Source organism: Capra hircus, chromosome 28 (genome assembly GCF_001704415.2).
Source record: "Capra hircus breed San Clemente chromosome 28, ASM170441v1, whole genome shotgun sequence".
Lineage (NCBI taxonomy): Eukaryota > Metazoa > Chordata > Mammalia > Artiodactyla > Bovidae > Capra > Capra hircus.
Genome location: NC_030835.1, coordinates 6,260,907 through 6,283,937, shown reverse-complemented (window position 1 = coordinate 6,283,937; position 23,031 = coordinate 6,260,907). Strand labels below are relative to the sequence as shown.

Here is a 23,031-nt window from a genome sequence, read left to right as displayed (position 1 = left end):
AAATGTCTAGTCTCCAACTAAAAAGCACCTCTGGCATAGCTGGAAAGTCACTATTGGGGGTGCAGGTCATATGGGAGGTGCTGTGTTCAAGTTAACATGTAATGAATCCTTCAGGCTGTGCTTCTAAACTTGAATCATTAAGCTGACCCCAAACTTAGAGAACACATTTTTTAAATTATAAAATTTCTTGTCCATTAGTGTTTTTTTAAAAATTTGTTTAAATTAGTGCTGTATCATTGACCTATGGTAATTGATTACCAAAGAGGCAATTTTGGAATGCGCTATTTATTGATAGCTATCCATCCATTCATCCTATAGATACATATTTAATCCCCATTATGTGGGCTCCCAGGTGACGCTTGTAGAGAGCCGCCTGCCAGTGCAGGAGACCCAGTAGACGTGGGCTCGACCCCTGGGTCGGGAAGATCCCCTGGAGGAGGCAATGGCACCCACTCCAGCACTCTGGCCTGGAGAATCCCATGGACAGAGGGGCCTGGCCGGCTGCAGTCCAGAGTCGCAAGAAGTTGGATGTAACTGAAGCGACTTGCAGACATGCACGCACATGTGCGAAGTAGTGAGGATGCCGACTGCAGCAACAAGAAAATACAAGTAAAGCATGGTACACGCTCTAAGGAGCTCACAGTCTTTGGTTATCTTTGTAAGCAGCACAGAACAGACTTTTAAGATTACCATTGAAGATGCCTGTCAGCCCCTTGCATAGTTACTTGGTAGTGCATATTGCTGGCACTTTTGACCTTAACATCTGTAGCCGCTGCATTTGAGACTTCTCAGAATAGTGCGTTGAAGTGTATGTATTCAACTACTGAAGTAAGACTTGAAGTAGCTGCGTCCAGTTAGAAGCACTGAGCTCTTTCAGTCTAGGAATGGGTCTCCATTTTTAAACTTTGGTAACCAACTTTTCTATAAATTATAAGGATGGAGTACTAAAGCTCTACTTATTTATGACTACAGGGAGTTTCCTGAAATCCCCCAGGAGTAGGGGGAATTGGTCCTGCCGTCTGAGTCTTGTGGGCTGCTGAGGCTGTGCAGTGAAAGGACTGCTGGGCAGCTTACGCAGAGGTCATTTGTTTCTGGATACAGGGTGGTATCCCACCTTTCATCTTCAAGGCCAGAAACCTGGAACTCACCTTAAACTTCTCTGTTTCACCTTCAAAATCTTTTTCAATCCTCTCCCCCCCTTTTTTTAAACTAATATCCTAATTTAAAACCCATATATTAATACTTCACCTGGGTGTTGGCAGTGGCATACTGTCTGGGTGTTCTGCTTGGCAATCTCATCCCCTTTTGTTACCTTCCTCACTGATTCCACCAGAATGATATTGTAATGACACTGGGTCTTAGGATTCCTCTGCTTAAAATGCCTCAATGTCTCCCATCACCTACTTGTACAGAGTCAAGACTACTCAGCCTGTTGTGAGTTCCTTTATGAGCTGGCCCTTCCCCACACCTTCTCACCAGCACTGTGCTTGCCAATTCAGTCTAACAATTTGAAGTTGCTGGAACATATCAGCCTTTTTTTGCCTTTGTATTTCACATGTTCTGGCCCTCTACCCTGACTGTTTTTCCCTTCCTGTCTTCTTGGCAAACTCCTGCTCTTCTTAAAACTCAGTTCAGATGTTGGTATTTCTTGGATGCCTTCTGTGACCTCTCTAATCAGGCATATGTTTTGCTTCTACATGTTGTTATCCTTGAGACAGGGTCTCATCTTTTGTTTACCTGACTCTTTCTCGTGAGGCCTTTCAACCACAGGAACGGCATTGTGTTCAGGTTCATATTTTCCTGTACCTACTACAGTGAGTGACATGTCAGACATTTTTAAAAAAGAATGTATGGGAGTGTGTGTGTATGTATATGTGTGCGTTTAAAACATCTATAGCAACCATCCCTGTATCATGATAGGACCAATAGGCTTTGCCCCATATACTTTAACTATTTGGGCCATAGGAAGATAACTTTAAAAGTGATATTTTCCTTACCGACTGCCCAAAAGTAATAGAAATTGTATATTTCCCGTGATTTGTATAGAGTATAATCATGCAGTGGGCTCCAGAGAAGTGTGTGCAAGGCATGTCAGCCTTAAGAACTTGTCTGTTGTAGGCTTCTGAGCTTTAGTTCAGGTTACAGGCAACTTGAAATCTGTTTTACTCTCAGACATCATTCAAAAAAGCTGACTATTTTTAATTTTATTAATGGACATTTATTCCTGGGGAGGGTAAATCCATTTTTCACTTATCGGCCATAACGGAGCCATAGTTGATCCCTCAAATGGCAGTGAGACAGAACAAACGAGCTGTGAAAGCCTTTCATTCTGAAACTTTTCGGTAAGAACGCTAAAAGTAACTTAATATTAGCTTAAGACGTTGACCTCTTTTTGTGTAAGTGATTAGAATTTCATATCAACTTGGAATATAATCTTCATTCTAAATTGTGTTTATCTGCGGGTAATTTTAATTCTCAATTAAAATTTAGAGTTACAGCACCTGACATTTTTAAATTAATACTTCTTCTAACAGTGTTTTGAAGTGGAATAGAGCTTTCCTTTAAAAAAAAAAACTTTAAAATGGATAATATTCTGAAATTCTTAGTTACTGTCTGAATGTTTTATGGAGATCAAACCAAATGACTATATAGAAATCATTCTGTCAAGCTCTCTTTATATATAAAGTTTTAAATAAGTAATGAATCAAGATAGGAATCTCTTTTCTTCAATAAGCCAGTGCTTTAATATTCTTCTTTTACCCTGTTTGATTTGGATCTTGTTTAGTGTTTACTGCTTGTACCATGTTTTGTTTACATCATCACTCACATGTGTCTCATCAATTACTTGAATATTACAGCTTATTTTTTAATTAAAAAAACCCACATGCTTCTCATATTAAAACATAGTAAGTGCCAGCACAGCCTAATTGGAACATATTAATTCTGGGTGGTGGTTCTAAAATGAATTGTTGCTAATGTTGTTTTTAATTTTAATAGCCTCAAGTACTACAGCCTTCCAGCAGCCTTCCCAGACCCACAGACCACACCCAGGGAAAACTAGTAAAGCCGCAACATACCGAGGCCCACAGTGAGTGCACAGTCCAGGGCACACATCAGGGTGTTGTACCTCCAGATGAAAGCTTTACACACGGCTCGCAACAAGAAAGCAGCAACGGTCTGGAAGACCAGCCTTTTCCATCAAGCCCGGAATTCACTAAGGATGTGGTGAAGAGTACGCCTTCTGAAGCAAACTTGAACATGACCTTGAATGCTCAAGGGCCTTATCATCTGGCAGATAATCAAATCAGTGACACGCAGTTTGTGCCCACTTCTCTTCAGACACTTCCCCAGTCAAGTACAGATGACCAGGCTAAGAAAGTTGGAAGAAATCAGTCTTCTCCAGAGGGCTACACATCTCAGCCCAAGTCCTCGCAGCTTTTTAAGCCACCCATCTTGAATTCTTTGGTATCGCCTCCAGTTCCTGAAACATCTCCAAATAGGACTCCCACTTATAAGAAGTCACCAGTAATCACACAGTGTAATTCCGCAAAACTCCAGCCAACATCTAGTCAAACAAATCTTGCAAGTAATCCAAATCCAAAAGCGTCTAAGCTCCGTCCCCCTTCTGGCTCTTTCAAACAAAAACACGTAAGCAGCCCCCGACTAGAGCCTCAAAACTTCCAGGCCAAGACAAGCATCCCAAGGCCACTAATAAGAAGAAAAGAAATCATGCAGACTCCTAGTGACAATTTGAATTCTGGGGATTGTTTGGCCTCTAATCAATACTCTCGTCTTCCTAAACCAAAGATACATTAAGTGCATAGCCATCACCTGCCAATTTGTTTTTTTAAAAAACAATCTGTTCCGTAATAGCTTTATGTGTGCAGTTTGCTACCACGATGGAGGTTCCATTGAAAGCTTGCAAATCTTAAAATTAAAACATGGAAGCTTCTACTGGTTTGGCTCTTCTGTTTTGTATCCTGGTTGAAGTACATAGCGTTTGAGCATATTTGTCTCAGGTAAACACGAAAGTTTGCTTACTCACTCAGAGGTCTGCAGAAGGCTCTGACCATGAAATCCATTCCTCTGCACATCAGAAACTTCATAACATTCTGCTTAGCAGCCAGCAGTTGTGCTTGCTGACGTAGTCCCTTTAGGGTCTGTATTAATTGTGGTTCTCAGAGCCTCACCCTTTTCCATTTGTCCCTCTGTGCATATGGTTATTATTTTAACTGGAGATTTGGTGATAAGGAAAGATGATAGTCTGTAAGCAGAGTTCTGGCCAGTGATGTGTATATTTTAAAGGTCTATGCAAAAGCTCTGTGATGAATAAAGGAGATCAGGCTTTTAATGGGAAGTTAATGTAAGTTTTATTTTTCCTTGTTATAGTCTCAGTATTTATTTATTTACCAGACAGATTCTCCTGGCTAAAGCTCTTCATATTATATATATAAAAACCAATTATATGTTGCTTTTACATCTTGTTAAACACACACACAAAGATTCACATGTAATTTGTATTTGTTTTTGTTACTGGATAAATTTTGGAAGGCTTGAGTGAAGATCCACCTGAAACCTGACCTAAAGATGTATTCATTTGTAACATATGTTGGTGCTAGAGTTTTGCTGGTAATTCCATTTTGAATCCTATAGGCTTATGGATCCATGCTAGCTGTTCTGAGGTTCCACAGTATATATTTTAAATTAAGTCTTTATTGTAATATTTATATTTATTGACTTTCTGCTAATATCCGAAGACTGGAATAATGGACTTGAAATGTTTGCACAGAACTTTGAGGGGATATAAATGTCTCATACGTGGGGATTTAAAACTATTTTCTATAGCAAAATGAGTTAAAATATTTTGAGTATAATTATAAATTTAAGTAAGACTATCTTGAGAAAACCAGAATTCGTAATAGTTATGTTCTTCTGAGTTTTCCAGGTTTTCCTTTTATGTTGGTGTGTATTTGAAAAGTAGATTTGGGAAGAAAAATGAAATTGGAAAGGGGAAATTGTGTTTTATTAAAACGTATTAAAAGATATTTCAATGGCAATATGCTTATTTATTTTAATATGCTAGGAAGGCAGCTGCGGAACTGCCAAGGGACCATACACGTTAACCTGACATCCTGTGACCGCTCGTCGGGTGGTTCAGTCAATGTGCCCTCCTGTTCTCCCAAATCATGGTGTCGCTGGGCTGTTCATCTGCTGCTGCTTTCGTTAGGATTAATGTCTTTCAGACAGACAGTATTTGCAAAGTCAATTTTTGTTGTGATCAGTTGACCAAAAATTTATCAAAAGGGATCATGGCCAAAAAGTCAGTCACTCAAATTTCTAGGGATCCCTTTACAAAATGTACATTGCCCCATTTTAGAGAAAGAACACAGCAAGAGCTCTAGTGGAAATTTGAAAAGAGGTGTTCACTGCCATGTGACGCAGTCATCCCTTCCCTGTCAGGGAACCATTCTAGTAGGTTTGCCACTTCACCAGATAACCAGCCCTTCTTGGACTTGGTAATAGGTGAGCAACCCAAGTCTCGAATCAGGCTCTCATCCGACAGCACTTCTGCCAGAGAAGCACTAGAGTTTAGAAAGTTTTCACGTAATGCAGGTAATTGTTACTATGCTAAGTGATGAGGTATATCAGGAAGGCTCTTGTTACTTCATAGAGCAAGCAGTTGTAGCTGAAGCTGGAAGTGGGTACGTGTGGTCTTTCATTCTGAGGACAAAAGAATACTGTTCCCAGATAGTTCAAATGAGGTGTTTCCCCAAACTAGAACATACTGATTAATAGGTTTGGTTTATTTGGAAATTGAACCAAACTCTTGAGAAATGTTACCTTTATCTTTAGGGACAATTTTTTAAAATATTTACTTTAACCCCTTAGTCTGAGGGTAATGTCTTTGTGTATTAAAATGTTGACTCTTGCCGGATGTTTATTCTAACCCTTTTCCTGGTCTGTTTTTTATTCCTGATGAAATTGCAGAAATATTAATCCATCGGTTCAATTTCTGTGTACCTTTGTTGAGCCTTAATCATGGCAAAAGGCTCATCAGTGTAATTATGAAGCATACTATTATATATAAGAGAAAAAAATCTAGGATGCTTGCACGAAACAACAAAGTATTTGCCTGCAGTTTTCTTTAAAAACTGCCAGAATATTATGCTAGTCTGCTCCTTAGTAAATGTTAAGTCAGAAATGAGGTGGGCAGTAGCTCACCTGAATAGTCAGAAATTTCTGTCTCAGATTTGGCTTGACCTCTCTGTCATGCTTCTGTAAGTCAGCTCTGTGCCAAATCCCTCTCCAGAGGAACTCAGATCACTTTTTCCCTTGGTTCTTGTGATTTTGGTGAATATGGTTGCAGCGTATGAATTTTTACTCCCGAGGAAGAAGTTTTTATGGGTGTTAAGTTTCACATTTGTGAAAGAGGAAAATAGAGTATGTGGAATTATATATTTCGCTGTTAATGGGATGCATATCAAATTCCTTAAAGACAGCGTGGCCTAAGGAGTTCATCAGTACAGATGCAGATGATTTTAAAGGCGCTAAAGAAGTATATAGTTAATAATCATTTTAGAATGTTTCTGATAACTGAGACCCTCTAGCTTTTTTCTTTAGGAGTCTCATTTTAATTTGTGCAATATCTTCAGGCATACAACTACTGTCCATTGTGTTTATATAGATATTAGAGAACCTTACTAAGTATTTTAACAAGTAAAAATCTGAATATGAGAGAAACTATCAGATTTGCACTTTAAATGAGCTTAATTGCTTGGAGTTGTGCCTGAAATATCGAAATGCCTCCTATTGGGTGTGGCTTTCTTTGTTGAAATGAATTTCTCTATAATTGTTGCTGTTCGAAGTACAGCCTTTCACAGTTGTATTCTAAGCATGTCACTTTTTCCACCAAGTTCTTTGAATGTCTCATTGTCCCATTAAGTATTTTACTCAGACGCATCAAAGAAAACACAGTCCCCCTATAGCTGTCACTTCTAAATCTTCCTGTAGCATAGATGGTACAACAGACACAGAGACACACTCTTCATTTCTGAGCGGAATTGTCACGATGGTTTCCTGGTCTCTGGGGCACTGAGGATGGAATTTGGAATCACCAAACACGCTTGCAATGGAGAGCAATAGACTGCAGCATAGTTTCGGTTTACTCAATCTTAAGTTTTCGTGCTTTTGAATTAGTTGGGGTAGTTACGTTTGCATGCTTATCCATACATTTGAACATTAATTATAGCTATAATACAAATACCTGATGTTTTTCCTTGGGGATGATGGCCTTGCTATTTTTCTTAATTCTGATGCCTGAATTATATTTTAAAATTTTCTTTTCACACCTCCCTTCAATTTTTCTGCTGCAGCAATTTGAAAGAGTATGTTTGGATAAATGATTATGATGGTGAGCACCAATCTACAACTATGCTGTTAAGTAAAGATACATTGTATGTTTTAACCTCATTGGGGGAAAGCTACCCACTTTCTCCTTGGTAAAGCATCACCACAGCAAAGCAAAACTGACCCTAAGAATTTAAAATCTCTTAATCATTGCTGACTAAGAACACCACAGTCTTTACTATCTGCAGTATTGTTTCTCCCATTGACTTAAAAAACCAGTTCAGAGTAAATACTGTATATTAGAATTTGCTTGTAAAATGAATTATAAAAACTGGATGTAAAGTCTCTTTCCTGAAAATGTTGGCATAGTAAATAAAAATAAAATTCATAATTATAAAAATTTCCTTGTCTTTCTCAACATTGATGTCCACAATGTACTTTTTCTCATACCTTTTTTCCACAAAGATCTAAAATGTTCGTTTGGTTGATCTTTTTTTTTTTTCAAACTCTGTATTATTTCACACATGCCCTTTGACATATACATCACACTCCCAGCCCTCACTGAGTAAAAGCAATAAATAAATAATAAATTAATAATTTATTTCATTTTCCAATTTAACTTTATGTGATAGACATTATATATAGGATATTAGAAGTTGCTGCAGGGATATGTCACATTGTTAACCCAAAATGGCTACATAAATGCCGGAAAAAGAGTGAATGAAATTTTAGTAGTAATAAATAGGACAGTGGCATTCACCACATGGTAAGACTCTTATATCAGCTTTAAGGCCCTCGGTGGTGTTAGCAAGTATTCTCTTAAAATACCAGTCGTCACTCTAAGCACTTTAGACACTACTTTTTAATTCTAGCAACAATCCTATGAAGCAAGCACTAATATTTCCATTTTACAGAGAGGAAAGTAAAGCTCAGAGAAGTTAAATAGTCGCCTAAAATCTCAACAGCTATTCAAATGGCACAACAGAATTTGAAACCAGACCATCTGTTTCAGAGTCCATGCAGTTAATCACAAGGCCATTATCATTTCCTAAGATAAATTTCACCTGTTTCTTTTTCATGTGATAGAACAGACTCGGGATGCTAAAAATTACTTGCGCAAGTCACAGAGTTGAAGCTAATATATTTTATTGAGCTATGCTGCCATCTAGTGGTAAATTATCAGAAGAGAACGTCCTTTTACATACGTTACCTTGCCTGTTTCCAAGAGGCTTCAGAGTTGTGTAACATTTCAGAAGAGAGAAACCCTGCAAAATCCCTAAAGCATTAAATTAAGAGTGAAGGGAAAACAACTAATCAATAATGGAGGTATGAAGGAGACCGTATCTTTAAACAGAGCCAACGTGGTTCTGAGTTTCCTGGTAGCCAAGGCAGAGAGAAAATTTTAGTGAGTTACTTGCTCATTCGTGTCCAGCTCTGCAACCCCGTAGACTTTATAGCCCGCCAGGTTCCTCTGTCCACGTAACTCTCTAGGCAAGGATACTGGAGTGGGTTGCCATTTCTTACTCTAGAGGATCTTCCTGACCCAGGGATTGAACCTGGGTCTCCCACCCTTACGGGAGAAAGTGAAGAAGAACTAAAGAGCCTCTTGAAAGTGAAAGAGGAGAGTGAAAAAGTTGGCTTAAAGCTCAACGTTCAGAAAACGAAGATCATGGCATCCGGTCCCATCACTTCATGGGAAATAGATGGGGAAACAGTGGCTGACTACTTTTCTGGGCTCCAAAATCACTGCAGATGGTGATTGCAGCCATGAAATTAAAAGACACTTGCTCCTTGGAAGGAAAATTGTGACCAACCTAGACAGCATATTAAAAAGCAGAGACATTACTTTGCCAACAAAGGTCTGTCTAGTCAAGGCTATGGTTTTTCGAGTAGTCATGTATGGATGTGAGAGATGGACTGTGAAGAAAGCTGAGTGCTGAAGAATTGATGGTTTTGAACTGTGGTGTTGGAGAAGACTCTTGAGAGTCCCTTGGACTGCAAGGAGATCCAACCAGTCCATCCTAAAGGAGATCAGTCCTGGGTGTTCATCGGAAGGACTGATGTTGAAGCTGAAACTCCAATACTTTGGCCACCTGATGCGGAGAGCTAACTCATTTTAAAAGACCCTGATGCTGGGAAAGTTGAGGGCAGGAGGAGAAGGGGACAACAGAGGATGAGATGGTTTGATGGCATCACTGACAAAATGGACATGGGTCTGGGTAGACTCTGGGAGTTGGTCATGGACAGGGAGGCCTGGTGTGCTGCAGTTCATGGGGTTGCAAAGAGTCGGACATGACTGAGTGACTGAACTGAACTGAACTCCCACATTGCAGGCAGATTTCTTTACCACCTGAGAGACCACAGTGAGAAGTGTCCATTCTTCTCACTGGCAAAAAACGAAATAAAAAAGTAATACACCAGCAGAGTTTTCCCAGTCTTGGGTTTCGTTAGTAATTCAACGATAGCACTGAAAACAGTGGAGGTGCCCTCCGTGTGGACATTCACTTACTGGAAAGGCCAACCTAGAGTCTCAGAACAGGTGCGCCTGTTTATGTAGGAGCCCTGGCTTAGCCTCTTCCTCTCCCCAAACAGTCTTTCCTGGGATGGGACTGCCTTGTGAGGTCTTCAGCAAATTACCCACTAGATCTGTCAGGCACAGGTACCCACATGTATGGTACTTTCAGCCCAGTTGTATTTCAAAAGCAGCACTGGGAACCTGACATCCTGGTTTGGAGGAGGAGGATGATGGGGCTCTGTTGTGTTGGAGCCCACAGAGATGAACTCCAGACCTGAGAGTCCAGTAAAGTATCTGTGAGCCACTCGTGGCTGCTGAGCAGTTGAAATGTGGCTAGTCTGAATTGGGATGTCCTGTAAGTATAGAATCTGGATTCCATATAAAAAGGGTAGAATATCATTAATAATTTTTATCCTCATTACTTTTTGAAATAAAGTATTTCATATTGTGTTAAATAAAACATGCCATTAAAATTAAGTTCATTTATTTCTTCTACAGTCTTTAAATGTGTCTTTAAAAAATTTTAAAATAACATATGAGGTTTGCATTGTATTTCTCTTAGAGCCAGTCCAGACCATTTGCCATCCTCTTCCTGACTCCTCCCAGGGAGCAGGTGTACTTGGCACTGTGGTTGCCCTGTGATGCCCAGGACCCTTCAGGCTTCTGTGCCATCAAGAGGAGAAGCCCTGTTCCCATCTTCCAAATACAGGCTGACTCCAGAGGGGATTTTCAAGACCCTAATACTAACCATACCAAAGCTGGGTTAGCAATGGAGAATTTGACTAAAATGTTCAATAGTCCCAAATAACTTTGCTTTGCTGGTTGGGACATCTTATTCTCTAGGTAAATCTTGTTCTTGTTCTTGGTAAATCTGAACTGTTCTCTAGAAACAATTGTAGGATGGGGGGTGGGGAGGTGGGCAGGGTGGAGGCGGGGTGGGGAGGTGGGCAGGGTGGAGGCGGGGTGGGGGGGGCGGTATTGCCAGCAGCGGGAGAGGAGGAAGCAGAAAGCAGGTCTTTTTTTGGAGCCTAGACTGAACAACCCCCTGTACCTAAAGGAGGTCTCTCTTTGGTAAAATGTTCTCCAGGGTCTAGGGCCAGGGTTTGGACTCCGCCCACTAAGGCACACTCTGATTTGCTTTTGCACTGTCATAGCTTTCAAAGGCCAATCTCTGCAGATTTCCTTTGAAGGCAGCATAAAGTTTTTGTCCATTATCAAAATCCCAAGAATAAACATGTGCCCACATTTTTGCAGGAACCACAATTCCCTAGTCAGATAACAGCTCATCATCACTGTGATCCCATTTTTTCTTAACGTGATGGGTTATAGTATTAAGAGTCAATTTCCCAGAAGTTTCAGTGGCTTTGCTCTGACTGTGCCAATTATATCAGTAACAGACCCTCACAGTCACATCAAGTGAACGTCAACAGATCCCAGTGTGCCGAGCTCTGCATAATGACTACATGAAGCCAAATTTCTTTAGAGAGTTTTTGGGGGACAACAGGAATTTTGGGCAAAATCCAAGAGATGCCATCAAGCTCCTCCATGTGCCTTGGGCAGCCTGGCCCAAACGTGATGGCCTGGATGGCTGGATGAGTTTCTTCAAATTTTCCAGTCTATTCCTAAGGCATCTAAGGGTACCCTCCAACTCTTCAGTGGGATTAGGTAGGATGAGTACCCACCTGAGTTATTGGATGGGTGTGTGTGCCTCCCACACAGTAACTCCTCAAGTGTGAGTCTCTATATCAAGGAAGCCAGAGGTACATGAAGCCTTTTCCTGGGGCTCGAAGTTGGGGAGGGATCAGTGAGAAACCTCCTGCTGAGGTGCACAGGATTCATTATGGGGGCTTGCTCCTTGGTAAATCTGAATTTTGGGGGGTAGATCTGAAAGCCTCTATCTGTAGAGGACACAGCATCAAAGCCAGGAGGGTGACTGGCTCTTGGCGGGACTCCCATCAGCCCTGGTGGATGCAAGAGTGAAGTTGCGTGAGCTGTGCTGGTCTTGCTGCCTGTTACTCTGGGCCACTTTTGTGCTGCCCCAACTCTTCAGGGCAGCCCTGGAGGGCCCCTGCACCCAGTCCAGCTGAAACTCTCATGGGAGGCCTAAGACCCTGGGCCAGTAGGTGCTTCCTGAGTCCCCAAAAGGAAGGGGAGAGGATGCTCGTCAGGGGGAGTGCCTGTCATAGGAGGTCCGGTTCTGTGAAGTGTCTCAGTTTGAGTAAGGCCTGTCGAAGGGCTCCAGGCACCTCCCCTCTTCTTTCCCCTCCTGCCCACAGGCGCTACTTTCTCCCCAGGGCCTTTCCCTGCCGGTTTTGAGTCTGGGGTGGCCAGGTTCCAGGACCTGCGTTTCCGGAAATGGCCACACGGGGGCGCGCGGCTCCCGTTCCGAAGCGGCTTCTGCGTCTGGGAAGGAGAAAGGCAGACCGGCGTGGGGCCGAGGACGACTACTTCTTAGGGTCTCAGGAGCCCTGGGCACCCTCCTCGTACTCCTGTCTTGGGGCAGGATTTCCTTTGAGCGTCTACGAGGCGACGCCGCGGAGCCTGGAGGTGTCCTTCGACTTCGTTTCCAAGGACGCTCCCGCGGGGACCGCTGGTGCAGCCTGGTTTCCCGCCTATCGTCTGGAAACAGTGACAGCAGTTTTTTCCTGCAGGGTTGTTGAGAGATGGAAAACGTTGACAGGGCCCAATTAGTCCTTTTCAGGTGCAGGGGAGATGGATGCAGGTGTCTTCTGCCTGCGGCGGAGGGCAGGGGGGTGTAGCAGAGGAGGAGACGGTGCCACGGAGGCCGGGAAGCACAGGCAGGCTGGGGGCTCCCTCGGGAACCCTCCCTCTGCGGTCCTCGCCTGTGTCCTCCCGCCTCTGAGCATGGGTCTGTTTGTCTGTCCCTGGTTCGCAGGGCTGCAGCGTTTGCCCCCAGCTGGGAGCCTCCACTGTGAGAGAAATGGGCTGGCCCACAAACTTGACCACTGAAGAAGGGAGGGGCTCCTGACCTTCAGTCCAGTCCTGAGTCATAAAGGGAACCAGCCTGCAGACTGACAGGAGCGGCTGGGGTGACCAGCCCGGCCCAGAGAGAGACCTGGCAACAGAGGCGCCTGTGTAGCAGCCAGTTCCAGCATCTGGCACTCACTCCAGGCTGGGCCCTCCACGTCTCAGATGGTACCTCACTTAATCCCACTGCTTCTCAGGGACATAGGCGCTCATGGTCCATGCCAGATGAGAAAAAGGAAGCACAGTCAGCTTACGGAACTTGCCCACAGCTCTACCCACCTGTAGAGGGTTACAGGGCTGTGAGGCTGATCTTAACCACTGCAACCCCGTGGCCCCAGGACCTAGCCTCTCCCGAGGGTTCCGTCTGCTCTCCTGGCAGCCTTTCAGTTTTCCTCTCGGGGCTTCCCAGGTGGCACTAGTGGTAAAGAACCCTCCTGCCAATGCAGGAGACATAAGAGACAGGTTCGATCCCTGGATCAGGAAGATTCCCCTGGAGGAGGGCATTGCGACCCACTTCAGTGTTCTTTCCTGGAGAATCCCATGGACAGAGAAGTGTGGCAGGCTCCATCCCGTAGAGTCACAAAGAGTCGGACATGACTGAGGCGACTTAGCTGGTACGTACTCACATCTGAGCTGAGCATCCTTGTCTAAAACATCTAGGCCTTTCAGCACTGCTGGGGTGAAATGAGTTTCTTGTAAGACACCTCGGGGCAGGCCCAGGCCCAGAGGAAAGGTTCAGGAAGTAACTTTCCCAGGGAGCACACAGGTGGCTGACCCAGGGTACAGAATTCCCACTGTGATGGACCAGGAAAGTGTCTCATAACTCCTGGGGGATTCTTCTGTGTTTTATGTGAAAGTCTGGAGTGCTTTTTCCAACAAATATTTTTAAAGTGTTTGCCCTCTGTCTGCTCCAGTTCAAGGTGTTAGGGATGTACCAGTGTGGGGAAAAACGAACACAAATCTCTACCTTCATGAAACTTACATTCTGGTGGGAAAGACAGAATAGAAGATAAATAGACCTTTAAATGGTGATGTGTGCTAGAGGAAAAAAAAGCCAAAAAAGCAGGACAGGAGACAAGGAACTCGTGTGAGTGTGTAACTTTGTTTTTGTTTGGGAGGTCAGGGTAGGTAGTCAGACTTTCTGAGAAGATGCCATTTCACTTGCTCCCTGAGGAAACCAGGTGACCCCACCCTCTGACCTGAAGCTGTGGGGACTAGAGAAGCAAGTTTACAAGACCTGGAGCAGATGGGGTACATATGGAGGGCCCCCCAGAGTCCTCAGCACTGCCATCTGTAGGAAAATGACCAGTCATATTCTCAAAGGCTGCGGGGACAGCAATTCCTATCGACGAAAAGGTGAATGTCCTCTAGATGAGTAACTGGTTACAGTTGTAATACATTTGAATATACGATAACGTGGAATTTAAACCTTCGGTAGCAGCAGGCAGAAATGTTGAATTTGACCTTCATAAAGTGTTTTATTTAAAATCATTAGATGTTCTGCCAGTTAATGTGCTGAGGAGGCAGCAAAAAGGCTTCCAAATGCATGCGTGTCCCCAGGGTCCTGCTTTGGGAACTCATTAGGTCTCCTATGAGTGGGCCTGCTAGGGGTCAAGCTGCAGCCCTGGAAGTTGGGCTCCTGGCCAGCACAGTGCTCATTATTGGCCTGTGGATGCCTCAGCCCCGTGGGCACAAGTGCCCATCTCTGTGTGATGAGATTCCAGAGCCCAGGTCTCAGCACAGTCCTGTGCTGACTGCCCAGAGTTTTGCCATCTTGTGATTCGGTCTGGCTCTTGGACTGAAAGTCTCACCACTGGAGAGGTCCCTTCTCCCAGGAAAACCTGGAAGGCTGGTCTTCTGCTGGTGGGCCAGGCACCCTCCCTGGGTCTCTGCCTGCCCCTCGCCCCTTCTGTGGCCTGTAGATGATTTATGAGGACCTGCCAATTAATGCTATGTTCCTGCTAGGGCCCTGAAATTGGACCGATGCAGCCAGGCACTTGGACAGCTCAATTTCACACAGCTACTTCCGGGCTTTTTCCCTGGCCCTTGGGCATGGTGGCTTCCTAGCCTCAGTGTGGGACTCCCAAGGGAGGGCTCTGATTGGGCCATCTAGATCTGCAGACTATGACCAGCCAGGAGAGGGCTGCTTCTGGGAGAAGTGCTGCAAGGGACTGTCACAGAGCGACTTCTATGGTAGAGACCATATTTACAGACTGGCCGTTACTATCCCCATTTTACAGAGGAGGAAGTTGAGGCTCAGGGAGGAAATAATCTGCATCACATGGCTGGAAGCAAGGGGCTGAGATTCGAACTCAAGTCCAAATGACTCCCAAGATGTATTCCAGGCCTGTTTGTGGGGAGCCACGTGAAGAGTCCCTGGGTTCTTGACTGACACCTTAGGACAAAGGAGGCTGCTGCTGCTGCTAAGTCACTTCAGTCGTGTCCGACTCCGTGCGACCCCATAGACAGCAGCCCACCAGGCTCCTCTATCCCTGGGATTCTCCAGGCAAGAATTCTGGAGTGGGTTGCCCTTTCTTTCTCGGACAAAGGAGGCTGGGCCCTCCCTTTTGTGCCCTTGGCTTCAGGTCCTGGCTTTCCAGGTGTCATTCCTGTCTGGGCCTCTAGGTGTCGCCCGCCTCCAACGTCCAGTCTGAATGCGGTTCCCTGAATTGGCAACAAAACCAACAAAGTGTGCCGGACCCCACTAAGTACAGGGCCTGGGTCTCCCTCCCACACGCTCCTGAGGTCCTAACCGCCGTGCGCACCCCGGTAGGCTGCGCATCTGGGCGGCTGAGAGGGTGCGAGGAGGGGGTAGGGCCATGGTCTCCCCGTGGCCCCCCCCCCAGCCCCTCCTCTGAGCAGAAAGGCTGCCCCCCATTCCTCCCCTTCCCTCGCCCCCATCTCCCCTCCCCTCCCACCCCCGCTCCTACAGGTAGATCCTTCAGGCGCGCTAGCCGGCCATGATGGGGCAGCTCCAATGATGAGCAGATCCCCACTTATGGTTGTGCTGGGGCTCCGGGTCCTCTGCAGACCGTTCAGCTCTCCCTATTGACCCCGCTGCGCCTGCCCCCGGGGGCCGGAGGAGCCCTGGACATTCGGGTCTCTGCCAGTGGGCCCCATCCGCGGGGCGCGAGACCAGCCTCTGTGCAGTCCGGCACGGCCATCGACGGAGACTGCTGCTTGCGTCCCTTCCCGGCACGCGGCAGTCCTGAAATTTGACCGTCCCGGAAGTGCGTGTGCCGAAATAGCTGTGTTGCTGCTTAACGAAGTAGCTCTGCTTGTTCAGAGACGTCGGTTTCCACGCGAGAGCGACGCGTTGACAGCCCGAGGTAGGCCTGTGACTTTTCACCTTGGGGGACGCCGCTGCCGTTTGGCTGCGGAAGCTTGTCCCCTCTCCCGTCCCCTCCAGGGTCTGGGGGTGACTTTGCTGGGGGAAGCTGGGGTAGAGGGGCGTTGGGTCTCAGGGCATCTTCGGTCCTCCTCCACCTCACCTGAGGGGCGCAGTGAGTCAGGGTCAGGTGGGCCCTGTGCCCCCCGCTGTCACTGGCCCCACCTCCATCTCCGCTTTGCCGGCCCTTCATCCCAGCCGTGGGGCCTCTCCCACGGCCTGGGTCCTGAGGAGGGGTGCACAGGTATCCTGGAGGGTTGTCCCCAAGGCTTTGGGCTGGGTCCGAAACAAAGAAAGCCCTTCTCCTCCACTGTTCGACGTTTCAACCAGTAAAAACCCAAACTGCTAGCCATCGTCTCTCATGTAACAAACCCAAATTCAGGACACCAGCAACGTTAAATTATGCTTCCTGGTGCTCTGTCCGCTCGCACCTAATCCTCAGCAGCTCAGCGAGGCCAGTGCTGTGAGCAATGTTGCCTGTGTCACGGGGCCAGCAGCTCATGGTCAAACCCAGACCCACCTGGCTCCAAGTCCAAGTCTTTCCCATCCCCACAAGGCTGCACGGAGGGGAGCAGATCAGAGAGAGCTCCAGCAGAAGCTGCACCAGTGTCACAAGCAGGCTGAGCGCAGAGTGAGCCCCCACGGGTGCTCTGTCCTCTCGGCCACAGTCCCTGGGCATCACAGGCTCGGGGGAGAACAGGACGGCACAGAAAAGAAAAAGTGAGCAAAACACGGGGGAAGAAGTAAAGGGGCCCAAGGAGCTCATACTTCCTCCCTCTGAGGGCGGTTCAGTCATGTTTTCCTTTGTGGAGGAGCAGGGTTAACTCCCAGGGACGGGGGAGCCTGGTGGGCTGCCGTCTATGGGGTCGCACAGAGTCGGACACGACTGAAGCGGCTTAGCAGCAGCAGCAGCAGCAGGGTTAACTCAGGGTGACAGTCTGTCTACTTGGGCTGCTACAACAGAACAGGTGCAGAAACAACGGAAGTTGATTTCTCACGGTTGTGGAGGCTGAAAGCCTGGGATGAAGATGCCAGCATAGTTGGGTCCTGTGGCTTCCTAATTTGAACTCTGTCTTCTCACTGCAACCTCACTTGGCAGAAGGGGTAGGGGAGCTCTCCGGGGTCTCTGCTTTAAAGGCGTTAATCCCATTCACAAGAGTTGCAGCTTCACGGCTTAGTCACCTCCCAGAGGCCCCCTTCTAAATACCATCACACTGGGGATTAGGAATTCAGTATATGAAATTTTGAGACTTCCTAGATGGCGCTAGTGGTAAAGAAGGCACTTTCCAATGCAGGAGACATGGGTTGGATCCCTGGCTTGGGAAGATCCCCTGGAGGGGGATCTGGAGGAGGGCATGGCAACCCACTCTGGTATTCTTGCCTGGAAAATTCCATGGATAAGGGAGTCTCTCGGGCTGCAGTCCACGTGCTCAAAAAAGTCGGGCATGATTAGGCACACACACATGCACACGTACATACATATTAAATTTTCAGGGGACACCAGCAATTCAGCCAGTTAAAATTCATGTGGTCTAAACCAGCAGCAGAGCTGGGACTCATCCCCTGCCCATCTGTGAGGGGTTGCCTGGGGATGGTCTTTTCCTCAGCTCCAGGCTTAGGTTTATCCCTGGGGGTTTAAGTTGCAGCCTTGAGTAATGTCTGCAGTCAGTTTGCGTGGATCTGACAGGCCCAGAGGAACCCCTTGCATCCCTTCCCTTACCTCTGCCTGGCCCAATAGGTTTTCCCATGCTTCCCAAGTCTAGACTCAGCTCTGCCCCTGCCCTCCTCCACTGCACACACAGACACCCACACAATCCACAGCTCACCTCTGGGGCAGCTAGCCCCAGCGGAGTCCCCTTTTTTCCATTAGTTTGAGCCAGGAGGGTATGTATGTATACAGGGTCCCACGGCTGGTTATGGGGTTGTCTGTTGTCCCCCTCGTCTTAATTTACAACCTGGGGTGTCCATGCTACCCTCTATCCCCACGGCCATGACCCATGGTGATAACATACCCCTGACTCTGAGTTCTTGAGCTCAAGTCCCGCAACAGGTACCCCAGTTAAAGACTTGATTTTCTCCATTATCCTCAATTTTAAACTCCTGTGTTCTTGTGAAAGAAGCTAGTTGCCAGTTGACTGCTTGGAAATCTGAGGATCTCACCCCTAATATCCCCGAGAAGGCTCTCGAGGCAGATTGAAGTATCGGTAGTAGGATCCTACATCCACCCTCACCTGGCCTCATGCTGTGTGCAGTGTGCTTCCTGGTCCCAGGCTTTGGCCTTGGCTGTGTAACTTTGGCCCATGGAATGCTAGCAGACGAGAGGTTAGCAGAGGCTTCGTAATGTGCTTGGCAGATCACCTTTGTCTCCTGCCGTCCGAATATGAAACACGAGACTCGTTTCTCCTGCTGCCCTTTCATGCTGGGCTCCGGGACAAGCACGTGCAGAGCAGGTGCCAGCTCACAGTGGGGAGAGCGCGGCAGAAGCAGAGCCGCCCTGTGTGCCCAGCCTCCACCAGCGGTCTTCACGGGCCACACGCAGCAGCCCGAGATGTGCAGACTGCCACAGGCCGCCGAGGGTGTGTGCCGGCCGTCCAGCGAAGCTGCACAGTTAGCGCTACAGCCCAGCTCCACGGCATGAACGCCTTCACAGCAGTGCCTGCATGTGGACTTGTCTCTTTGGGACAAGTGGTCCCAAAAGAGGTTGCATGTGGTCTCTTTGGGACCCCACGGACTTTAGCCTGTGAGCTTCCTCTGTCCGTGGTATTTTCCAGGCAAGCATCCTGAACGGATCGCCATTTCCTTCTCCAGGAGATCAACCCCGAGTCTCTCGCATCCGCCACGTTGGCAGGTGGATTCTTCACTGGGCCATGACTTCATGGCGACACTGACGCTCTGAAGACTGTGCAAGCCAGACCGCTGCTGGTTTCTTGGCGGGGGGTGGGGGGTGCGGGGGGGATGTGTGTGTGTGTGTTGCATGGAGTATGTGTGTAGTATGTGTGCGATGTGTGTATGTGTGTGGTGTGTGTATGTGCTGTGTGTATATGTATGGTATACATGTAGTGTGTATGGTATGCATATGTGGTGTGTGTGTGATATGTGTGAGGTATATACGGTGTGTGTGTGTGGTACATGTGTGTGGTGAGAATGTGTGTGTGTGTTTAAGTGGTATGTATATGTGATGTGTGTGGTGTGTATGTGTTCACTTCAGTTCAGTCACTCAGTTGTGTCCGACTCTTTGCGACCCCATGAGTCGCAGCACACCAGGCCTCCCTGTCCATCACCAACTCCTGGGGTCCACCCAAACCCATGTCCACTGAGTCGGTGATGCCATCCAGCCGTCTCATCCTCGGTCGTCCCCTTCTCCTGCCCTCAATCTGTCCCCGAATCAGGGTCTTTTCAAATGAGCCACCTCTTCGCATCAAGTGGCCAAAGTATTGGAGTTTCAGCTTCCACATCAGTCCTTCTAATGAACACCCAGGACTGATTTCCTTTAGGATGGACTGGTTGGACCTCCTTGCAGTCCAAGGGACTCTCAAGCATCTTCTCCAACACCACAGTTCAAAAGCATCAATTCTTCAGCACTCAGCTTTCTTTATAGTCCAACTCTCACATCCATACATAACTACTGGAAAAACCGTAGCCTTGACTAGATGGACCTTTGTTGGCAAAGTAATGTCTCTGCTTTTTAATATGCTATCTAGGTTGGTCATAACTTTCCTTCCAAGGAGTAAGCGTCTTTTAATTTCATGGCTGCAATCACCATCTGCAGTGATTTTGGAGCCCAGAAAAATAAAGTCAGCCACTGTTTCCACTGTTTCCCCATCTATTTCCCATGAAGTGATGGGACCAGATGCCATGATCTTAGTTTCCTGAATGTTGAGCTTTAAGCCAACTTTTTCACTCTCCTCTTTCACTTTCATCAAGAGGCTCTTTAGTTCTTCTTCACTTTCTGCCATAAGGGTGGTGTCATCTGCATATCTGAGGTTATTGTTATTTCTCCTGGCAATCTTGTTTCTAGCTTGTGCTTCATCCAGCCCAGCGTTTTTCATGATGTACTCTGCATATAAGCAGGATGACAATATATAACCTTGACGTACTCTTTTCCTATTTGGAACCAGTCTGTTGTTCCATGTCCAGTTCTAACGGTAGCTTCCTGACCTGCATACAGGTTTCTCAAGAGGCAGGTCAGGTGGTCTGGTATTCCCATCTCTCTCAGAATTTTCCACAGTTTATTGTGATCCACACAGTCAAAGCCTTTGGCATAGTCAATAAAGCAGAAATCGATGTTTTTCTGGAACTCTCTTGCTTTTTCAATGATCCAGCAAATGTTGGCAATTTGATCTCTGGTTCCTCTGTCTTTTCTAAAACCAGCTAGAACATCTGGAAGTTCATGGTTCATGTATTGCTGAAGCCTGGCTTGGAGAATTTTGAGCATTTCTGTACTAGTGTGTGAGATGAGTGCAATTGTGCGGTAGTTTGAGCATTCTTTGGCATTGCCTTTCTTTGGAATTGGAATGAAAACTGACCTTTTCCAGTCCTGTGGCCACTGCTGAGTTTTCCAAATTTGCTGACATATTGAGTGCAGCACTTTCACAGCATCATCTTTCAGGATTTGAAATAGCTCCACTGGAATTCCATCACCTCCACTAGCTTTGTTCGTAGTGATACTTCCTAAGGCCCACTTGACTTCACATTCCAGGATGTCTGGCTCTAGATTAGTGATCACAGCATCATGATTATCTAGGTCGTGAAGATCTTTTTTGTACAGTTCTTCTGTGTATTCTTGCCACCTCTTCTTAATATCTTCTGCTTCTGTTAGGTCCATACCATTTCTATCCTTTATTTTGCCCATCCTTGCATGAAATGTTCCCTTGGTGTCTCTAATTTTCTTGAAGAGATCTCTAGACTTTCCCATTCTATTGTTTTCCTCTATTTCTTTGCACTGATCACTGAGGAAGGCTTTCTTATCTCTCTCCTTGCTATTCTTTTGAACACTGCACTCAAATGGGTATATCATTCCTTTTCTCCTTTCCTTTTCGCTTCTCTTCTTTCCATAGCTATTTGTAAGGCTCCTCAGACAGCCATTTTGCTTTTTTGCATTGTGTAGTGTGTGTGAGTATGTAAGGTGTGTGTGTTGTGTTTGTGTTTGGCAGGGGAAGAGGACATGCTCTCCTGTGGAACTCAGGCAAATGACCTGCACACCTGTCCAAGGTGAGGGGCCAGGTTCCCACCTAGCATTACCCTGGATGGAATTCCTCCTTGACTTTATAGACAAGTTGGCTTGACACCACAACCTCATTATTAGTCATCTCCCAGTCCTGTAAGCCTTCTTCCTAAAGAGCTGTTGATGCCTGTGGGTAGATCCCAACTTTGTTTCCTTTTTCTCTGTTGGCTGGAGGCAGGGTCCTGTCTCTATTCCAGTGCCACACAGGTACTGCCACCAGTGAAGTCAGTTGTTTGCAAGCATTACAGATTTCCTGGTCCTCCTGTAATTTAAGTACTGCGTCACAGTCTGAAGATCCTGATTTGCCTCGAGTTTCCATACCAGAAAGAGGGATCCTTCCCCAGAACCAAAAAGCCCTGCAGATGGAGGCCTGCACACCCTGCACAGGTGTCCACGGTTGTCAGCCACCAGCCAGTAGGCTGCATCTCACGGAGGCAGGTTCTCCAGGGTTCACCCTCTGGTTTGATAGGGTAGGTAGAAACCTCTGGGGGCTTCCCACTGGGCAATAACAGCTGGCCTTTAGCCATCATTGTGGCTGCCTTTCCTCCCTTGCTACCCACTTGGGTGTGGTGCGTTACTGGGGAAATTTCTGGCCAGCTTTGGACCCCTTCCCTGGCTCCAGCCCCTTTTCATCCTTCACCACCACATCTTCCCTGGACATTGTTTTGTGCAAAGAAAGAAAATACCAGGGAGTTGTCAGAAAATTGAGGCGTCTCATAGGACCCACTGGGTTTGATATCCGAGCTTCTTTTCTGAAATGTTGCTTCTAAAACTCAAAAATCGAAGCAGATTTTTAGCAGCTGCTCCAACTCCTTTAGATATGATGAAATAATGAGAAGCAATTGCCCTGTGACATCTGACACAAAACGTTTCTGTTTCTAGTTTACCCAAATAACTAGATAGTTTCATTTATAATGAGATAAACAGAAAGGATGCTCGGTAAGGCTTGGTGTTATTATAGAGCTATTTCTATGTTAATGGCGATGGGAAGAGAATGCAGAAATGGCTGTCACAGATTGAAAGGGGTAATGTTAAATATGTCCGTTGTAATGCAGCCAAGGTGGAAGGCCCCATTTCAATAAGGAGGATGAGCAAGTACTGTATGACTTGTGTGTTTCCTGGAGAAGAGGGTGTTTGTGGCCCTTTGAGCCCCCTCCCCAGAGTCTTTCCATCAATTACTCTGGTCTTCTCACACCAGACATTTGACCCTTTAGTGCAGGGGTTTGGGGATGGCCCCACAGATTCTATGGGATACAAACCTCAGGTGGTCAAGCTGGGCACCAGCAGGCCTAGGAGGAGACAGACTATGGTCTAAGGGGCCAAGGAAGGAACCTGACTTTGAAGGCAGGGCAACTGGCTCCAAGCTGGGCTGGGGATGAAGCCATGGAATTGATTCAAGCGGCTAATGAGAGACCAGATACAGACTGGCTTAAGCAGAAGGGGTTCAGATGTGGCTTGATTTGGGCTTGAAGGAAGCTGTGAGAGTGCCTTTCTTTCCTCCTGCTTTGTGCTCCGTTCTCTTCCATGTCTTGTCTTGTCTCAGGCTTCCCATTGTGGTCAGGCCCCTAG

At 46.4% G+C, this 23,031-nt stretch overlaps 1 protein-coding gene across 10 annotated transcripts in view; it reads left to right on the top strand.

The window, feature by feature from the left end:
* CCSER2 (coiled-coil serine rich protein 2) overlaps window positions 1–7,747 on the top strand; it is a 162,523-nt gene extending 154,776 nt beyond the window's left edge. For 6 of the 10 annotated variants that reach the window (XM_018042346.1, XM_018042347.1, XM_018042343.1 and 3 more), the window contains one exon: window positions 2,998–7,747. In XM_018042346.1, coding sequence (XP_017897835.1) covers window positions 2,998–3,816 — 819 coding nt within the window. In that variant the 3' untranslated portion in view covers window positions 3,817–7,747. The remainder of the gene's footprint in view (window positions 1–2,997) is intronic. The other 4 variants (XM_018042348.1, XM_018042344.1, XM_018042349.1 and 1 more) reach the window with 1 other exon arrangement.